The 21,114-nt window shown below is 45.4% G+C and overlaps 1 protein-coding gene across 2 annotated transcripts in view; it reads right to left on the reverse strand.

Moving 5' to 3' along the window:
* Positions 1 to 20,117, reverse strand: part of GABRG1 (gamma-aminobutyric acid type A receptor subunit gamma1) — a 92,868-nt gene extending 72,751 nt beyond the window's left edge. Inside the window, exon 1 of one of the 2 annotated variants that reach the window (XM_074991798.1) lies at positions 19,891 to 20,117. In XM_074991798.1, the coding sequence (XP_074847899.1) occupies positions 19,891 to 19,991 (101 nt within the window). In that variant the 5' untranslated portion in view covers positions 19,992 to 20,117. The remainder of the gene's footprint in view (positions 1 to 19,890) is intronic. The other variant, XM_074991799.1, reaches the window with a different exon arrangement.
* Positions 20,118 to 21,114: the final 997 nt, after the last annotated feature.

A 21,114-nucleotide genomic window follows, 5' to 3' on the forward strand; every position in this document is an offset into this window, starting at 1 on the left:
TCCCCGATAGACATCTATCTAACCTGTTCTTAGAAATCTCCAGCGATGGAGATTCCACAACCTCCCTTGGCAATTTATTCCACTGTTTGACCACCCTGACAGTTAGGAACTTGGGTGTAGCCGAGTTTCCTGTGGTCTCAAAATTTGTTTATAGCCACCAGTCCTGGTTCTCAGAGTTCTGTGTGGTTATTTAGCTGTAATTTACTTCTAAATGTCTTCTAACAGCCCAGCAAACAGTCAAAGCATTGGTAATCTTAACAATATTGACCTCTCGTGGTCCAGTAACTTCTCTGATCCAGCACTAGTCAGGCCCAAAGGGTGCTGAATGAGAGAGGTTCAACCTGTAGTTTACATTCACCACATTATTGTACAATACTTTCTTTTTTCTGTTGCCTATTGCATACTTCTGGCTTCAAATAAGATGTATAGTTGACCGATTGGTTTGTAACTCAGGTGTTTGTAATTCTGAGGTTCTACTGTACTTCAGTGTCTATTAGCCATCTGCTGAAGTCACTACATTGGTATTCACAACACAACACATTTGGCCACACACATCCCCCATTTCACCTGAATGTATCTGAGACATTTGATACTAGTTAGATATGAATGAACGGAGGACAAAGGTGAAGACAGAAAGATCAGACACCAGAGTACAGCTACATTGACAAGATGCAGCCTTAGTTCTGTAGGCTGCCAGAGACTACAGTGCCAGTGAAGTCAGATTGGGAAGAAGGAAAATGGGAAAGCCAATGCTACACATTGCATAAACATCTAGGAGATAAAGATATGGCCAGAGCCCAAATATAGTTAACAGAGCCTGGAAAAAAGTAACAGCAGGACCTATTCCTGTGTACTTTTTCTTCCAGAGACCTTGTGGTTATAAAGCAGAAAGAGTGTGAATACCCACTTAACAAAAATCTGTACAAAGAGCAAGATTCAGAGAAGTAACAAATTAAGTCATTACCACTAACAGCCCCAGTGTTCAGCCCACACTCTGTTACTCATTATAGTCCCACTAGGTAAAACTCTTTTCATGTTGCACACAAGTGAGCCACTCACATAACACAAGCTATAAAAAGGCTAACTATTCTTTTTGCGGCTTCCCACTTTGTTCTGTCTGGGCCTCCTGTGTACCTAGATGTATCAGATTTTTTTCTTCCATTTTTCCCCCTTTTTAATTTAAATATTCCATTTTTGCCAGAATGAAGTGAAGTGATAAGGTCCTTGTCCTCATCCTCATCTTTTTGTTAGGCCACCTAACCCTCCTTACTGTCAACTGTGTGCGGATAGGAGCGCAATACCTGCCAGCCAGGGGGCACCAAAGGCTGACTCTGGCCCCAGTGTGGGACTAGCTGCCTGGGACCTGGCCTGACTGCAGCCAAAGCAGATGCACAAAGCAGTGGGCATAAATGGAGCCACAGAAGAAGAGGGTGGATGAAAGGCACAGTGTAGGGCATGGAGAATGAGGCACTGAAAAGGGAGAGGGGCACACTGGTGGTTGAGGACTAGACATTCGTTTGAGGGTGGGAGAGCAGGAGAAAACTGGGTGGGGTGTGTACACAGCTTGGAGATGCTGGGGAAAGTGGACTTTAGCACTGCTGGCCAGGCCTTGCAAACAGCTTGCCTGCTGTGCTCGGGAGCCCTGACTGATTTGGGAGTAGATAAAACATCCTGGCCTCCTTTCTGCCATGTGTGATATGAACCCTATTCTCCCATCATTGCCTCTGGTGCATGCTGCCCTGCCCCACATCTACCCCTCTCAACCCTGTATCACTTCCAGTTCTCTCCACCTCCCAGAACCACCGACCCCATGTCTCTCACTCCCAACACCCTTGTACCCCATTCACATCCATACACTGCTGCACTCCCATTATGCCCCTCTACACCCCCGTGCCCCTCACATTTTCAGCAAAGGTGTAGCCTTAACCTTTCCCTTGGATCCCCATCTACCCTACATGCCCCCCTTCTCTGCCCCCTCATATCCCCATCCTGCTCAAATCCTCGGCCTCTTTTACTTTCCCTCCTCCTCCTCCATCTTCCCCCACCCCCCGCACCAGCCCACTCCTCCTCCCAGCTGGGCGATTCAGACAGTCCCTAGAAAAGTGTATGAAATAGTGTCTGTGTACATTACGTATGTGTAACAGACCGTGTCTGTGTGCAGGGAGATGAGTATATTGCCACATGAATGTATATCTGTATGAATGTTCCAGAATGTGAAGGAGTGGGTCTTTCCCACAGAAGCTCATGACCTAATAAATAAGAGTGTCAGTTTTTAAAGGTACTTCAATTTCTATTTCTTTTGCTAGATTGTGCACACAATAAGTTAGGACATAAAGATCTGTGCATTCATTTCATAAACAGTTTTTAAATGAGAGAGAGGAACTCTAAAATAAATGTATTATGTCAAAAAAAAAAAAAATGCTGTTGAGTTGTTATTGCAGAACTTTCATACATTTCCTGCCACCTTTGTCAACACTATATTAAAAAGAAAGTGTCTACAACAAAAAGTTTACATGTGTATGAACATGCAGCCCTGATCTTAGCAGACAAGTATCATAGGATGAGTCATGTTAGCCTGTATCAGCAAAAACAACAATAAGTCCTGTGGCACCTTATAGATTAACAGATATTTTGGAGCATAAGTTTTCATCGGCAATGACCTGCTGCATCAGACACATGTAGCGGAAATTCCAGGAGGGTCTAATTATACAGGCTCGTGAAAAGGAGGTTGTCCCAGTCCATAGGAAGGCCAGAGTTGACGAGATCAATTCCTCCTTGATGCGTCTGATGCAGCGGGTCTTTGCCCACAAAAGTTTATGCTCCAAACTATGTTAGTCTATAAGGTGCCACAGGACTTTGTTATTTTTGCTGATCTTAGTTGGTTTCCATAGGCACTAAACAATTGTAATAATAAATACTATGGAAAAATGTGTTAGTGTATGCTAGCTGTATACATGTGTATCTGTATATAAGTCTGGGAGTCAGTTTCTACAGATTTAACTTTTAAAAATCTGAGCAGGTGCATTTCTGTGGTTGGACTCTATGGATTTGGGTTTCAGGGGTGGGCTTTTAATGGTTCTGATAATGTGCAGTCCTAATTCCACAAATAAAATTACAAGAACTTTAGTGAACAAAAAACAAAGAGCTAATTATCAAAAGTGGGAAGGATGGGGGGGGAAGGGAAGAAAGAAAACCTTTGTGAAATTTCATTTTTAAAAGGATCCCTTTTGACTATTTCGACTACCAGCTCTAGTGCCCTGCAACAAATAAAACCTAAACTCTGACAAATATATCTGCCCAAACAATAAGTAAGTCTGTTAGGATCTTGAAGTAGAAATAAGTATGTGAGCAGAGTGGGAAAGAACAAGCAGTGAAGAGAGAAGGGTTGGAGTGAAAAATGGGTGGGACAAGGGCGTTTGGTTTTCTGAAACTACAAAGTTGGCAACTCTAGGTCCTATACAGTGAAGAAGTTCTTTTTATGGTCTGCTAATGAAGGTTCAGAAATTGAATGAATTGGCTAAATTTTCACATCCTCAGCAGGATCTGATCTAAAACCCATTAAGGACAAAAAAAGAAACCAAGTGGACCAACTGTGTTTTGCACATGTCAGAAATGCTACAAAAATATTAGGGAGCAATAAACGTATATTTCACAGCAGCGGGTACTTAATCTAGACAAGTTTCCACCTCGGTGACAGCAATTGGAGAACTGACCGTATTGGGGATAGTGGGAAGAAGGGGGAAAAGCAGCAGGTGTGGGGAGAGAGGTATTTTTAAGGAGTACATTAGAACAGATCATTTGATTCAAAAGAGGGGGCATATATAGAAGGGTACAGTAAACTCTTTCATATCCGGCAGCCCTGGGACCAGGAGGTTGCCAGATATTCAAATATTCTGGGTAGTAGAAAGGTATGCCTAGCAATGTATAATATCTAATCTTGTTTATCTTTAATGTTAAGAAACAAACAAAAATGTATGCAGAGTATTTTACCAACAACAGCAGTATTGTACACTGTAAACTTAAACTGTATTTATTTTTTACTTTCACTACACTGTACTTATGGAAAACATAACTAATATTTATTTACGGTTAAAAACACTAGTTATTTGAGAGTTCTGGATATAGAATGCCCAATAGGAAATTGCTTATTGTCATCTCTATATTGCTTTTGATGTATTACCAACCCCTAGGCTGCATCTACACTAGCAAGTTTTCAAAAGAAGGGGCGGAGGGTGGGGGGTCTTTCAAAAGAGCCTATGGAGCTTCTTTCAAAAGCAAATCAAAAGAATGTGGTGCTCCCTTCGAAAATCACTTGTCGTTTCAGGAAGAGCGCCCCCTTTCAAAAGCTGCATTAGAAAGAAAACACATGTAGATGCTCCGCAGGGCCCTTCTTTAAAAAGAACACTCTTCATTTTTGATCCCTGGCATATTCTTTTGAAAGAGTAGGTCTGTGCAAATACTCTTTTTGAGAGAGCAGGTCGCTGTTTTGATCCGCTTTTTACTGTGTGGACATACTCTTTCGAAAGAAGTTCTTTTGGAAGAGATCATCCACAAGAGCTTCTCTCAAAAGATCTCTGTAGTGTAGACATAGCCCTAGCGTTCAGAAGACATGAGTGAGACCTCCATGTTTACTAATCATAAAGAATCTCATGTACTATCCCACATCCCTTGGGATGCGGCATGGCTCCTCCTGTTCCCTACATTCCCTAACAGTTCTCTTTAGTCTACTTCATGCCCCTACATTCCTCTCAATTTGCCTCCAGCTTTCTCTGTTCTCCTGCACATTTTCCTGTATCCCCTTTATTCAATTTCCTGTATAACACATTCATTTCACTTCTCATGACTTTCTGTGCTAGCCTCTAAAACATTCCCTTCCTCCTACTCCCACAGTCCCATTTCCTAATGGCAGCCTGGCTTCAGAAAAAAATGGAACCCAACAGCTTCACTTTTGCCTGCAAAGACTAAAAGGACAAGTAGGTCATTTTGCTTCATGAGCTTGAAGTCGGATGTTCACAGAAACCTATTTCAAAGGAAGCCCAAATACATATTTTGTGTTACAGAAGACTATAATGAAAATTTAGGATTAGATTTAAACACTACTCAGTGTGCCCTGGAGGGTGTGTCTACACTAGCTGGCTACTTCGAAGTAGCCGGCACAATGTCGAAATATCACGTGTCACATCTACATGTGCCCTGCGCTATTTCGACACGGAAGTCAATGTTAGGTGGCGAGACATCGAAATCGCTATTCCTATCCGCAGATGGGAATAGTGCCCTACTTTGACGTTCAATGTCGAAGTAGGGCATGTGTAAACGATCCACGTCCCACTACGTTGAAATAGCGGGATCCTCCATGGCGGCCATCAGCTGAGGGGTTGAGAGATGCTCTGTCCAGCCCCTGTGGGGCTCTATGGTCTCCAAGTGCAGCAGCCCTTAGCCCAGGGCTTCTGGTTGCTGCTGCTGCTGCTGCTGCTGCTGCTGTAGCAGCAGCTGGGGGTCCATGCTGACTGCATGGGGTCTGCAACCGGTTGTTGGCTCTGCGGACCTCATGTTGTGCAGGGTGAGTGTGTCTCGTAGGGACCCTTTAAGGGAGCAGCTTGCTGTTGCCCCAGAAGGGATAGTCCGCCCTGTCACCCTGTCCGCAGGCTTTCCTAGCCCCCTTATTCTGATCGGGGCTGCTTTTGTGTGTAGACGCTCCCCTGTGGGGCCCATTTCAATGTAGCGCTTTCCTACATCAATGCTGAATGTCAGCGGCACCAGCCCTTGAGGATGTGTGGACCCTACACATCGAAATAGCTTATTTCAATCTTGCTATTTCGATGTAGCGCCCCAATGTAGACGTAGCCTGAATGTGCAAATAAAGGATTTAGAAGTGCTTTGAACAAAACTAGCCCCTTTCTGCTCAAGATACATAACTCTTAACAATCAGTTCTGCCACCCTTTTTCACATTGCCTCTCCAACTGGAGGCAATGATTTAAAATAAGACTGCTCGCAGATGGTGCTATTTCGATAGAAGATTTTGGCCCTACAGCAGTGGAAAAATTTAAAGAAGAAGAAGTAGTCTAAACATACTGTTAAAATATATTGTACACAGAAATCAGAGGTACTTGGGGGGGCAGGAGGAAAGGCAGAGGTTTCAAAGGATATACTAGATACCAAAAAAAGTTTAACATTAAATATTAAAAAAACTTTGTTTCAAAAAAAAAAATCAAAACACACTCAGGTCCCTAATCGAAATCCATTCAGTTCCATTTCAAATCAATCATTCTGTAAAATAATGTGTTGCCAATTTTGTGTGTGCCCAGAGCATCTAGTATCAGTATCTTAACGGGTATGTCACAGTGATCAACCCTCTTTTGATGCATCACAGCTTAGCAATACATCTCCAAAGAGCATAGAAAAAAATCCCACAAATAATAAGATCAGCAACATTATGTTTAATCGTAGCAAAATCTTCACTTCAAAAAACATCCTTATGTTTCTGGATAAATGACCTTCAACACCTGTGATACCTGAATAACATAGGTAACTGAACTTTCACTACAGCCAGATTTATCTTTGGGTGCATAACAAGGACATTGTCATGTCTCCCCGTAAATATTCACTGTTGCAGTTTCACTACTTTTCATGAAATCTTGGTTTCACTCACTGAAGAGCAGATTCTAAAAAATGGTCTCCCCGTGTAAATGATGTCCTGAGGGAGTTACACATTGCTCTCTCCTGCTTTACATATGTTTGAGGGAAATACATACCATCTGTAACAAATTTTAAATTGACCTCTTATTGTTGCTATCAGTTTAAGCGGCTCTAAAATTTCACTGAAAATTATCACTGGACCTAACGAAAGCCAAGCTATTCTACCACCACTGCTGCTTTTGTTCCTTGTATGTTCCAATTTCTCTCGAAAAGCTTTGTTCAGAGACTGAAGCACCCAAACCATTTTAAAAGTCATTAAAAGCCTAAACAATGTTGCCCCATTTTACATAGCTGTCCCAAAGTTAGCTGAGTTTTTCACTTAACTCATTCTATTCAGAACCACAAGCATTTCTGCCTGTTTATTTCAAAACTTGTCAATTTTGTGATACCAAAACAACGGACTCTGACTGACATAGGCTGCTTTTGCCTACAGGGCTTCTAGGGAGCATTTGCAAACCTTATTTATAATATTTTTGATATCCAAAGGACAGCACTTCACTTTTCACGCATCCCCTTCTTTCATTATTTGAGATAAGAACTAAGATTCTTGTGTAACTAAGATAACAAATGCTGGAAAGCAAAAAAGGGATAACAGCTGCCTTCCCTCCCCCACAAACCTGAACATTGTTTGGCCAGTTACTATCAGAGTCAAGCTTAGGTTACTCCCCAACAGATGCAGGAAGATATAAAAAAAAAATGTGAGAAGTATCTTCTGATACTGTTCCTGTAGCTTGGTTAAAAAAAAATTCATACTGAAAAGGTTTCATCTCGAAAGACTATGTTATTTTACTGAGGACCACACATCCTTCCATCACTCTCTATTCCATAATCACATGTCAATTTCCTCCACTGTAATCTTGTTGAAGATGTTTCAAGTAGTTTATTTTTGATGTCAAAACTTGAGCTGCTTGATAATTGTGACATCCACTTGTGCATTTTAGGCACACATCTGCAGCCATTGTGAGAAACTCACTAGCCTCTCTCATTACCATGGCCTCTTAAAGCAAGTCTTTGTCTAGCAAGGTTCTTGAGAGTGCTCACTATTTTCAGCTTGGAAGCTCTTCCTTTCTCCTATTCAGATTTTAATGTTACCACCTGAACATCAACAGAATTGTTATTCTCACTGCACCAAGAACAGCTAGATGTTGTAAAAGTGACTGTGATTTTCAACTGCAAAAGCCTGTTGTAGTAAAAACATCAACCTTTTTCACAAAGTACTATGTTCTTAAGGTCAGCGTTCAATTTATATCATGTAAACAAAAATAATCTTATCAGGATGAATTAATCAGTCAAAAGTATTTACACCAGTAACTGGTGGTAAAGAGTGTGTTTACTCAAATCCTACTTAAGAAAAAATATTCCTAGTGAATATAAATAAAACAGAGGAATATGGATAGGTACGTCTTGTAATGCTTTGATGTCCTTCTGAAGTTCTTATACCAGCAACATAAGAAAAAAAAATTATGGACTTCAAAACTCAGAAGGCCCTTTCTGCCTGACTTTTTTTTTTGCCAGATCCTGCAATTAATTGAATAATTAAATGTAAACAAAACACTAACGTGGAACTATCGACATAAACCAAACAGAGATAAATAAGTGGAGAATAATCAGAGAACCAAGATAAAAGGATAAGCTTAGGTAATTGCATAATCTAAATACTCCAATTGTGAAAGGGGGAAATGATACAGAAAAAGAATATGACAGTCTATGAGGGGTAAGGACGTGATGCTAGAGGTATAGTAAAGCCCTATATATCTGAAATTTATGCTGTCCAGAATAAGATCACATCACCTGGTGATTTAATATAAGCAAGATAAAAATACTTATTAAGGAAGAATTTTCACCAAACGAGAATGGTTCTAGGAGGAGCTACTAAGGATCTGTTCTTTGCCCAGTGTTGCTCAATAGCATTTCCAGTGATTTGAAAGAGAACATAAAACCATTGCAAAAATACGTGGACTGGCATAGAACGATGGGGGCAGATCAGTTTCTAGTAGTTGTTCTGGATCACTTAGTGAAGTGAGGCCAATTCAGCAGTAAGCATATTAATACGGTAAACCCCCAACTTAAGCAGAGGTTGCATTTTTGGCAACCTCCACATAAGTTTAAATTTTCATGTAACTGGGGAGCCAGGAAGCAGACCAGTGTCCCGTGAGCGTGGGGAGCTGGAGCCTGGCTCGCAGCTCTCCGCTGCTCACAGGAGACAGTTTGCTGTCTCCTGTGAACAGCGGAGACTACCACTCACACAAGACAGCAAACTGCCCGGCGTGGTAGCCTGGCTCCCAGCTCCACACCAGTTGCAGGAGCTGGGAAACTGACCAGCACCAGTCAGTTTCCCAGCTCCCCACCACCCTTAGAGCCAGGCACAGCTTCTCCCCAGCTTTCCCCAGCTGAGGGCGCCAGACAGGCAGCCTCAGAGTGGCTTCAAGTTGCACTTAACTCATATTAACGCAAATTAAGTGCAACTCAAAATCATACATTTCGTGGGTTTATTGTACAGCCAAGTGTAAGAACAAAGAACCTGAGTCACATGAGACACCAACACTGTAAAAGTACTTAGGGCTTCATGAACATGAGCTCCCACTGTAATGCTGTAGCTCAAAAAATGAATGAAAGCCTTGGACACATGAACAGTGTGGGAACAGGGAGGTGGTTTTACTTCTACAAGTCATTAGTGAGAACATTACTAGCAAACAGTGGCTAGTTGTAGTGTGGCCACTTCAGGAAAGATGCTGACAAACTGGAAAGAGCTATGAGAATGATTTGCATCTGGAAAGTATGCTTTACAGTGAGATACTTAAGTAGTTCAATCCATTTAGCTTATCCCAAAAAGTAAAATGTTACTCGATCATTGTTTACAACTACTTATTATGAGGAAAGATTTCCAACAGTAGACAGCATGACAGAGTGGGATGTGTCTGTTGTCAAATGTGAACTCTTTTGTATTGAGCTCCATCTTGGTTTGTAACCTTGATTGTTTCCTTTATTTTGCAGTGTCCTATTTTGGATTATAACTTCTACTTATTATTTGGGGCTTGAAACCTAGTTGAATGTCTATGGTTGAGGAAACCATCACAGAGCAATCTAGGAGCACCAAGGTTAATAGTCTTTCAAGTACTGGCCCATCATCATGGGAAAACGGACTCTACAAAGACAGATTGGAAAAAGATGTTGAAATCTCTTACTTGGAGCACATGGGGAAAAAGGGCAGACTGTGTTTAAGGAGGCATTTTTTTTTTTTTTTTTTTTTTTTTTTTTTTAAGAGAATGCATGCGTATCCTTGTGCTGGAAGGCCTGGCTGTAGAGAGGCAGAAGGTACACTGTCTCGCCTGAAAAGCTGACGAGACCTCAGACTCTCAGAAAAAGTGAGCTGAGACTAATGAGGATGTGTTTGTATGTTATTTTGCATAAATCTGTAATTCTCTGGTATTTCAAGGTAATTGTGAATGTGGTTAAGCAGTGCCTTCAAAAAGCACAAACCAAAGAGGGGAAAATGTGGAAGGGGCTTTAAAAGCATGTGGGATACAGTAGTCAGGTCCACTCAGAACAGACTGGAGACAATCCAGACAATCCAGAGATGAGGACTGTGACAGGCTGAACCACGCAGCTCTTCAATTAGAAATGAAAAGCATAACAAGATCCAGTATCTGGAAGCTGAAGCTACAGAAGTTCAAACTGGAAATAAGGCAAAATAAAGTAACAAACCCCTGGAATGACTTACCTAGAGACATAGTAGATTTCCAATACTTTACAGGGTTTTTTCTGAGGACTGATATATGGCATCTAAAACAGAAGTTTCAATACAGAAACTATCAAGTGTAATTATATGAGCTATATTATACACAGGATGTCAAACCACACAACAGACCTACATTTTAAAAAACATACAAGTGGCACCATACTTTAAAGAACCGCTTGAATTTTGAATAATACTTTTAGTCATCTATGGCACTACACTGATGCGAGGAAACCAACATACAGTGCTGGATATATCCTTCCAGATATATTGCTTGGCTTTTTGCCATTTAAACTTCATGCTGTTATTTCACAACATTTCTAGTCTTCCTAGATCCTTTAGCGTTAGTTCAGTGTCCTCATAGACCGTGAAAATTTAGGTGTTGATTCTGCAAGCATTTACACAAATCTAATTTTACATGGGCAAATAGATTAATTGAACTCATTTGGAACTATTTATATGCATAGAACTACTCATATGCATAAAATTTTGCAGAACCAGTATTGTAATTGTATCTTCTGGCTGAATCAATGGATTGTTTATTTCAACCTACAGTCATTCATGTTACATAAAACAAGCTTGTCTCCTCTACACCATAGTATGCCAGCAGCGTCCTTTCAACATCCCAAACATTGCTATTTATCATCACCAATTCTCTTTGCCACCAAAAACTGACATAACAACATGGTTATGCTGTTAACGCACACAGTACTCACAATGCAATAGCTTAAAGACAGTTAAATGGTCCTTTACTATATAATTAAATAGACTAAAACAAGCAATGACTTTGTAGGTGATGCGACAAAAATGGGGCACAGTTCATCACTCGCCACATGAGGTGAGCAGGACACCATGGTGCGACAACTCTGGGCTCTGGAGCCACATGCAGCTCTTGGAGCATTTAAATGGAGCTTCTCAGACCCGCACACATGAGCTGCATCTACACTAGCTGGTTCTTTCAAAAGAACAGGCCCCACTTCAAAGTAGCAAGTGGCATGTCTCCACACGCCACGTACTCTTTGGAAGATAAGATCAACATTAGGCACCGCAGGAGTGGAAACCGCTCTTCCAAGCGGAAGAGGCTGTTCTTTTGATGTCTTTTTTTCAAAAAAGGACATGTGTAGATGCTCCACATCCTGCTTTCTCAAAGGAGCGGGGTCTGCCATGGTGGCAATCAGCTATTAGGCAGAGGTGTGCTGCCCAGCCCCTGCGGGGCTTTACAGTGAGTGCGGCAGTGGTGCATGGACCAGGAAACCCCCTTGCAGGAAGCTGAGAGTATACAGACAGCAGCTACTGCACGTACTGCCCCTGCACACCTCAGTGCAACCCCCAGTTGCCTCCTGCTCACGATGGCCACCAGCCAGGCAGGTGAGGAGCCCCAGATCCCCCAAGGGTCCAGCTGGGGGGCGGGGAAAAGGTGCACCCCCTCCTGAAGTGAGCACAAGCTCCAGGACCTGCTGGGACTCTGGCAGGAGGAGGAGGTGCTCCAGGTGATGGGAGCAAGTGGCAGAATGCGGCCACCTTCCCCCAGCTGGCCAAGGTCCTGACTACCCAGGGTCGCCCTGCCCGCACGCCTGGCCAGGCCGGGACTAAGGTGAAGGAGTTGTGGCACGATAACACCCAAGCTCAGGAGCATCTGGGGCCCCCGGACACCTCCTCCCCACCAGCCCTCCTGGACACCTCTGCTGAGGAGCCCCAGCTGGGGGAGGAGCTGGGACTGTTGGCTAGCCCCATGCCACCAGTGACGGAAATGGAACCAGCCTCAGCTGGGGACTGGTCCAGTGAGGAGGGGACCTGGTCATTGACCTTTGGTCCCGCACTTTCAGCTGGGCATCAGCCAGACGGCCATCCCCTGACCTCGGTGGTGGGCCCTTAGGTACATACGCAACAGGGCACACACCCCAGATCATGGGGCAGGGGCACCATCCACAGCTGGGGGTTCCCCACAACCCCGGCAAACCCCAGCCCACCAGGGCCTCAGCGGACCATGGCCCCTGGATGGCGGCATGGCCACCAGTTCTCATCAGCACCCATTCCTGCAGACAGCACTGTGCCTTGCTCCCAGGGGGAGGGGTGAGGGAACAGACTGCACAAGGGGGCCACCCACCGAACCATCACAGCCATGGATGGGGAACAGGGGCCAGGGCCCCAATGCCCACGGTGGGGCACGGGTCAGTACTCACAGCCTGATCCTTTCTTTCCCACTGTTTCCACAGCCACGCCATCTGAGGGCCAGGAGAGCCTCACCCCATCCATGGTCCTGGATGGCCCCCCAGAGGTGAGGGACAGCAGCCAGCCAGAGCCACCACCAGCACCATGATGAGCCCTGTAATGGTGGAGGCAGAGGTGGCCAGCAGATGACCCCCACCTTCCCGCCTACATCTGGTGCTGGGTGGAGCTGGCCAAGCGATGGCTCTGTTTTTAGGAGGGGGAGGCCGGCTGGCACTGGGCCACCTGGGAGCAGTTCCTGGCCATGTTCCAGGAAGTCTCAGCCTCCTACCAGGAGCTCCTGGCCTGGCCGCCCCCTCCCGCCATGGTCCCACCTGCCAGCCCCCCAGAAGAGGACCCCGCTGGCCTGGACCACCAGCCTGAAGCTGATCCCCAGCCTTACCTCTCTGTACCCGCCCCCCAACAGACCCCGGATGAGGGGTGGTGCAGGACCCAGGGGCAGCAGGGGTCATGCCCCTCTACTCCTGCCCCAGAGTGATGGCCACCGGGCGCGCAACCTAGATCCCCCTTCCCAATATATAGTTAGCCCCCTGTAACTTCCTGTACATATAGTTAGCTGTACCATTATGTTTACTAATAAGTATTTCCCACACAGTTTTTGAAGTTTACAATACACCGTTTTAGTTTTCCATAACCCCTGTGTGCTGTGTGCTTGGTGGCAGAGGGGGGCAGGAGGTGGTGTGCAGTAGGCCTGCCGGGGGCGGGGGGGGGTGGCCAGGGAGGCACTCACTGGGGCCGCTGGTCAAAGTACCCACACAGGGTCTCCCAGGCATGGATCCCATCCTGGTGGGCCTGGCAGCCAAGGGCAGTAGCGGCTGAGGGTAGCCCGTGCCACCTTGACTGCCCACTCCTGCGAAGGCCTCTGCCTTACTCGCCACGATATTGTGGAGCATGCAGCAGGTGCCCATGACCTGGGGGGCAGCAATGACACCCACATGCCGGTGGCCAAGGAGACAGTACTACCAGCCCTTCAAGCAGCCAAAGGTGTGCTCGAGCAACCGGTGGGTGTGGTTGAGCTGTGTGTTTTGAAGCTCTCCTGGCTGGGGGTGGAGTGGCCCACTTAGGGCCGCATGAGCCAGGGCTGGAGCAGGTATGCTGCATCGGCCACCAGGCAGAGGGTCACAGTGGTGTCCCCCAGCAGGATTTCCCTGTGGGGGATGTAGGTCTGTACCTCCAGCTGGAGGCACAGGCCTGAGTTCTGGAAGACCCAAGCATCCTGAGTGCAGCCAGGCCAGCCCATGTACACATCCCGGCTGTCCACCCTGGCCTGCAGGACCACAGCATGGTAGCCCTTCCTGTTGATGAACTGTCTCCACTATGCTCCGGGACACAGATAGGTATGTGGGTACCTTCAAGGGCCCTGAAGCAATTCAGTAACTCCAGTGTTGTAAAGCCTGTGATGGCCACATCCAGGTCCCTGATGTGGATGACCCTCTGGAGGAGCATGGCATTTTGACAGCAGACCACCTGCTTGGGGGAGGGAACACAGGCACTCATGAGAGTGCACGAGGTGTGCCTGGCCCCCACTGGCCCCACCCCGGGCTGCACTCCTAGCCCCTGCCTGGCCACCTGCCCTCTGGTGGGTGGGTGCACAGGCCTCCTTACTTCCATCACGATGGCCCCAACTGCGGCCTTGCCCACACCAAATTGGTGTCCCATGGAGCGGTAGCTGTCTGCAGCAGCCAGCTTCCAGACAGCTATCGTGACCCCTCTTCTACATCAGGAGGACGTGCATCCAGGTGCCCTGGTGTCTCAGGCTGGAGGTCAGCCAGTGGCACAGCTCCAGGAAGGTCTATGGCCACATTCAGAATTTCTGGAGCCGCTGGTCATCACCCCACTCCCCCACGACCGGTTGCTCCCACTACTCTGAGTTGGTGGGGTAGCTCCAGAGCCAGCAGAGTGCCCAGGGGTGGGGGGTGGAGCAGACTACCCCATGGTCTGCCCCTTGTGGGCGGGGGGTCCTGCCAGGAGCTGCAGGGCAGCCACCAGGCTCCCACTCCGCTGGTGGCTCCGCAGGCCTGGTGCTGTGAGGGTGTTGGGGAGGGGCCCTTTAAAGGAGCAGCTCGTTGCGGCTCCAGAAGGGCTTGGCTGTCCTGCGACCCCGTCTGTAGCATTTCCTGGCCCCTTCATTCAAAAAGGAGGCCATTGGTGAGTGTAAACACTCTTTCGAAGTCCTGGATGGCCCCTTTCAACAGCGCTTGTCAACGGCCCATGTGTAGACACTCCCCCTTGCAAGGGCATCTTCCGACCACTCTCTTTTGAATGAAGGTGTGCTCTAGTGTAGACATAGCTATGGAGTGCCCTCCGCCCACTGAGCACATGTGCCACACCACTTGGTGAGACAAGCCCCTGCTGGTAGCAACAGCAACCCCTGTGGCTCTCACCCCAGCACGGCTTCTGCGGCCCCAGCCCGGAGCCACGTGGCTCCTGTGACCTCAAAATCCCTGGCTCCAGTGAGTCATCAGCATATTCAGTTAGAGCGGTGGCGGGGTGCCTGACTCTGGGGAAGGAAGAGGGCATGGAGTTAGAGTGGGGGGACAGGGGGAGGAGGGCTGTGGTGAATATGGAAGGACCACAGCCACAAGCGTGGCGATCCTTGAATTACTATTGGACACCACTGAGTTAAACTGACATTGCTTTACCAAGTTTGTGCTGAGAGACCACCACTGTGTACTGATGTAGTGAGTCACAGTGACAGCTTGGTCACCTGAACAGTTGTACAGTGTCACAGTACCCAAACCCTTCTGGTTTCAATAGCACTGCTTAAAGTGTAGTTTCTTGAATTCAGAGAAAGCAGATATTCTGTTATAGACAAGAACCTAACTTCACTGTGGGTTCAAGCAGAAATATAGCTGCCATTTCTGCAAGTTACGCTGCAGGATTAGATCCCTGTATCTCAAGACAAGGCTAACAAAGGACAATGGGAGTCTTCTTGTCAGTTCTTTTTGCAGGATTTCTGCCCGAGTGGGTACAGAAAACCTCTTATTCAAATACAGGAGTATGTAAAAAAAAAAAAGCCACCACACACACCTCCTCATATTAAAAGTGGCATTTCTTTCATTTAGCAAAGTTTGAAAGTTTCCTTGTAAGGGAAGTACAATTATTTCCACAACAGTTTCCTCTCAGTATTAAACTAATGTATGGCTGGATATACCATATTACATCAAGAAAATGTTAAAAATATGGTTAAATGTTAAATAAAACAACCTTCAATTAAAAACCAAAACCAGTTATGGTTGCTAATGGACAATAGTGTCCTTTCTCATCACATCATACCCCAAGCACATAAAAGACAGTTAACTGCTAATTATATATTTTATTGCCCATACGAATGCATTATTCTTAAAAATTAAGAAATACATATTTTATCACAACAGCCTTAACATTTCATTGTTTGATGTGAGGAAAGAAAAAAAAACAAACTGTTGCTATCTGGAGTTCAGTATATATTGTCCACAAAGAACACACTGAGAGTAAAGAGTTATTAATATATATGTATCAACTAAAACAAAAAAGCAGTTGAGTAGCCCTTTCAAGGCTAACAAAATTTACTAGGTGTTGAGATTCTGCAGGACAGACACACTTCTTCATATCTACAGCCTTACCAGAACAGACTCTATATATAAAGCACAAAGGTCCAAAAATTGTTCTCAAAGTTGACAAATCAGAAAAATTGTTATCAAGGTTGGCAAATCAGATAGAAGAGCAGAGAGAGGGGGATGTGGGATAGGGAAGTTAAGTTTACATCAAGCATCAAAGTATGTGAAAGAGTACTTATAATGGGTCAGGTAATTGCTGTCCCTGTTCAACCCACGTGTTAAATGTGTCAAATTTGAATATGAATGTTAGTTCCGAGCATTTCCTCTGTAGACGGTTGTACTAAATTACATTTTTATAAAGTGTAATTGCTATTACTTAAGAATAATGTATATTGGTAGAAGAGTATAATAAATAATGAAGTAAGTTTCAGTAGTATGTCCATGGAGGCTGATCAACATGTGTTGTAATAACATGTTTTGTTTTCATAAGGATTCATATAGCGTGTGTGTGTGTGTGTGTGTGTGTGTTTTAGATTAGTAATAAGTTTTTTTTCTCTGATTATAGTCTAAGATAGTCATGAGGCTATATGCATTTGTTTATATTTATTGTTCTTTTATGTTTAGACAACTTAACTTTATGATCTTGTTCATTACAAAAAACACAAGTATTTAGAAGTAAGTGACCAACAAGTAACTTCAATAGTATCTCAGAGTTACGAGCACCCCATGATTGGAAGTTGGTTGTAACTCTGAAACAAAACATTATGGTTTTTCTTTCAAAAGTTTACAACTGAACACTGACTTAACAGAGCTTTGAAGTTTGCTATGCAGAAGAAAAAAAAATCTTGCTTTCCCTTCATTCGTTAGTAGCTTATATTTAACAAAAAATACTTCCCCCCCCTCCCCGCCCCGTCATCTCCGCTGCGACCCAATTTGGAGTCTGGTTCTAAATGAGAAGTGCAGTATCATAAATCTGGTGTTACATTGTACACCTCAACCTTATTTTCCCCACCTTGTAAAGGCATCAACCATGCAACACCCCTTCTTCAAACCTGAGAATGCGTAATTGCATAGACTTGCACAGAAAGAAGAGTAGAAGTCCAGGCTGCTCTGTTTGGATAAATCTATGCTGCAGAGAACCAGTGGCTGGAACTGGATAAGATTTGGGCATGGAGTATTAGGAGGTTGGAATCTGCCAGCAAAAGTGAAGATGGTCATGCATGTGCATCTCTAGCTGGTAGTCTATGTTAAAAAGTATGGTACTACTACAGGTACTCTCTAACTTTCCATTTGCACTAAGTAGTTTACTTGCAAAGTTGCAATTACTAGCAGCAGGGGTTCTGGAGGTTTGCACATAAGACCATACACAGATAACAAGTGTCCAGTGTAGGTGCTGTGAAGTCTGTGTGGTGTGAAAGATGGGGCCCTTATATTAGAGTTTGGGCATCTCCCGTGCTGGGCAATTTCTGGAAATTATCTGCAGTTTGGGGAATTGTGATATATTGTAGAGGCAAATGTTGCTTTATAGAATGTTTTTACATGCAATTCAAGGAAAAACCATCTCCAACAGATTAGAACAGAAGGCAGAGGAGCAGAAAACTCCCTCCAAATTTCCTTTCAGCTTAGCAGCAGAATATTAAGAAGGGATCTAGAAAGTCCTGGACAGCTCCTGCAGGACATCAATGAGCTTTAACAAACTCCACATCAGAAATTCAGTCTCTGGAAAACATATCCATTTGTGGTCACTTGGAACATCTCTCAACAAATATCACCAATTAGTCTGTGACTGAAAAGCAAGCCTGAAAAGAGCTGATAGAAGAAGTGCATACATATTTAGATTGAAGTTTCCATTTTATCTGGGAAGACACTGTGCAGCCCAGAATAAAATAACTCATCCAAGGACATTTCTCCCTCTCATTGGAGGGTTCTTCATTAACTTATTTATAAATGTGCATTTAATTAAATATATACATACCAGTTCCTCTAAAACAATCATCCTTTATTTTAATAAATGAAAAGTCATCTACAGCTATTTTAAGATCAGAGTTATCCTTTAAACATAGTCTTTGAACTGATAACATGAGCATACATATTCTTTTCTCTCAAGCAACTTGATAATTTCCTTCATACCTGAGGCACAACATATTCATTAAGAAACATTCTGAAATTCTGAAGATGCACAGCTGTGCTGATATTTCCATCAGGGCTTTTGAAAAATGTTACCTTAATCTGACAAGCTTTTAAAAAAGAAACGGATGCTAGAACATGCCTAAGAAAAGGGTAATCAGTGGTGTTTGTAACTAGGATCACACAGCAGTACTCTGAAGATGAGACATAAGCTAAGATCTGCACACTTCACACAGATTGATAAATGATAGCTCAGCATGGGGGGGGGGACTAAGTTTTAATGGCTTTCTTTAAACATATGCTAATGGATTTCTTGACATCCTTTATATATTACACATCTGCTGCATCATCTATGAATGATAATTTGGTGAATATAATTAAAAAGATAAATATGCTGGGCAATATTTTATTGCATGTTCATAGCTAATTAATGTTTTTATGAAAGCATATATATAAAAAAACACCTCTGAATTATTAAAGGAGTTGAAAGATAAAAAAAACACAATCTTTTATGGACATTTATAAATGCCATTTTGACACGGGAGCAAGTGCCTTCTTCAGAACCTTTATGACCAGTCTTCCAATTCTCTTTTAAAGCTTGTTGTCCAAAGCTGAAAACACAACAGGACCTCAGAACCAACCAACCAAACTGTTCCACATGTGCATAATAGACCTGATCCTAATTCCACTAGGGACAAAGGCAAAACTCCCATTGACTTCAATTATGCCAGGTCAGGACCTAAGTCCTAAAGCTATACAGACAGTACCAGTTTGGTGGAAAACTAAAACAAAGCAGCAGTTGCCCTTTGGTACAACTAGACTCTTATTTGACTGTTTTATTTCTTTTTCAAATAAATGATTGGACAAAGTCATTTGCAAATTTGTCCACATTAGAGTACTTTTCACATGCAAGAACAGCAGCCAGTTATTTGTCAGATGTCAAAGATTTCTTTTTCACAAACTCAACCAGATCAATAAATACATGAAACTACTAACTACTGAAGATGAAACTCGAATAACTTGCAGCCGGCAGGAAACAATTTTTACTGCGGGGTATTAACGCTCTCTAGGGAAACAAACGCTGACAAATACGTTCACACTTTGAGAAGATTCCTAAATACTGACTTCCACAGCCCCCATATAGTGACTATCAAGTGGTAAGAAAAAGGCATCGCTTTAAAGGCAAAGCGGAGACACTTACTACAGCTAAACTGAAGCAGGGGCTGCACAAACGCTGCTAACTCGATGACAAACAGTGCAAGGAAAGTTTTAGTGGCTCAATGTCAGATTCACACGAGAGGTACCCGCCGAGAGTCGTTTGCTGCACAAGAGCTGAAATGCGTGCGGAGGTTTGCACCAGCAACAGGGCACTCCCCTTCCTAGAACCCCCGATGCTCTCAGGCAGGTGAAAGTGATGCAAGTCGAGGCTGAAAGCGAGCCCACAACCACTGCGCTAAGAGGAGTTGGGCGACGGGTGATTGCTACTGTGCAACAGGTCCCTCCTCCCTCAAGCGATCAGCAGAGGGAGAGGAGCATCAGGTGGCGCCCTCCCTTGTACTTACCCGTTTCCCAAGCGCACGGTCAGGAGGAGAAGCAGCAGCCTCACCCTGCCGCCCGGACTGCCCAGGGGCCCGGCGCAGAAGGGCCGCCTCCGCGAACCCATTGGCTTTAAGGCTCTCCTCTAGGCTCGCCTTCCAAGGGACTCTCGAGCCTAGTAGTTACTCCGCACCGCCGGGGTCCCCCCGCACGTAGGCGCCGGGAGAGACACGCCCCCAGCCAGGTAGGGCCCAACCCGCCAAGGACTGTGCAACTCGCCCAATAGGCGCATCAGGTGGCTCCATAAATTATCTCTAAAAGTGCTGGACGAATCAGGCCCTCGCAGGGGCGGGGCTTCCTTACGAGCCGCGTACTGCGTGGGAGGCTTCTGAGGCTGGAGGCGAAGCGACCCCACGCCGCGCAGAGAGGGACGTGCGCTAGGGCCGGGCGGAGCGCGGGGCGCCCCCTGGGCGGGACGCAGTTGCAAAGCGCTCGGAGCCCCAAGGAGCCGAAGGGTTCCGCTAAAGCAGAGCGCAAGGGAGCCAATTGCGCGCCAAGCCCTTCTGGAACCGCCAGCTGCCTTCCGGCTGCCCCCTGGGTGTCCCCAGAGCTGCCCCTCACCGCACGCACACACCTGCTGCGGCTCGCTCCCCACCTCTCAGCCCCGCAGCGTGGGGCTCGAGCGCCTGCTGCCCGGGCGGTTGCTATGGGGACGGGAAAAGCCGGGCGGCGCGCGCGCGCGCGCTCCCTGCAGCCAGCGGCAACCCCGCAAGGCGGCCAGCTGCGGGTCCTCGGCCGACTTGCCTGGAGCGCGCCTCAAAGCGGAGCAGGTTGGACGGACTGGCATAAAACTTCCTGCGGGAGCTGCGTGAATGCTCCACCTCAGGCTGCCCCATTCGGTCTCCCTGGACGACTGATGCCTGAGGACAAGGAGGGGGGCATCACCCCGGTGGGTGATGTGTGATTTCCCCCCCCGCCCAGGAGGCTCCGTCTCTTTTGATCTCATCTGCCCACATCTTTCAACCCCCTCCGTTCATCTTTCCTGCTGCTGATACTGATTAGAACTGAAATATTAAGAGGAAGAAGCCTAGTCAAGTTGCTGAAGAAAGCTATATATGTCTCATAGAGCTGGAGGGAGCTCAGAGGTCATCAAGTCCAGTCCCCTGCACTTACAGCAGTTCAAAGACCTATCACCATTCCTGGCAGATTTACTCTTTTAATCTAACCTGCCCTGCAACCTTGAAAGTCTC

The sequence above is a fragment of the Carettochelys insculpta genome, chromosome 4 (assembly GCF_033958435.1).
Source record: "Carettochelys insculpta isolate YL-2023 chromosome 4, ASM3395843v1, whole genome shotgun sequence".
In the NCBI taxonomy this organism is placed as follows: domain Eukaryota; kingdom Metazoa; phylum Chordata; order Testudines; family Carettochelyidae; genus Carettochelys; species Carettochelys insculpta.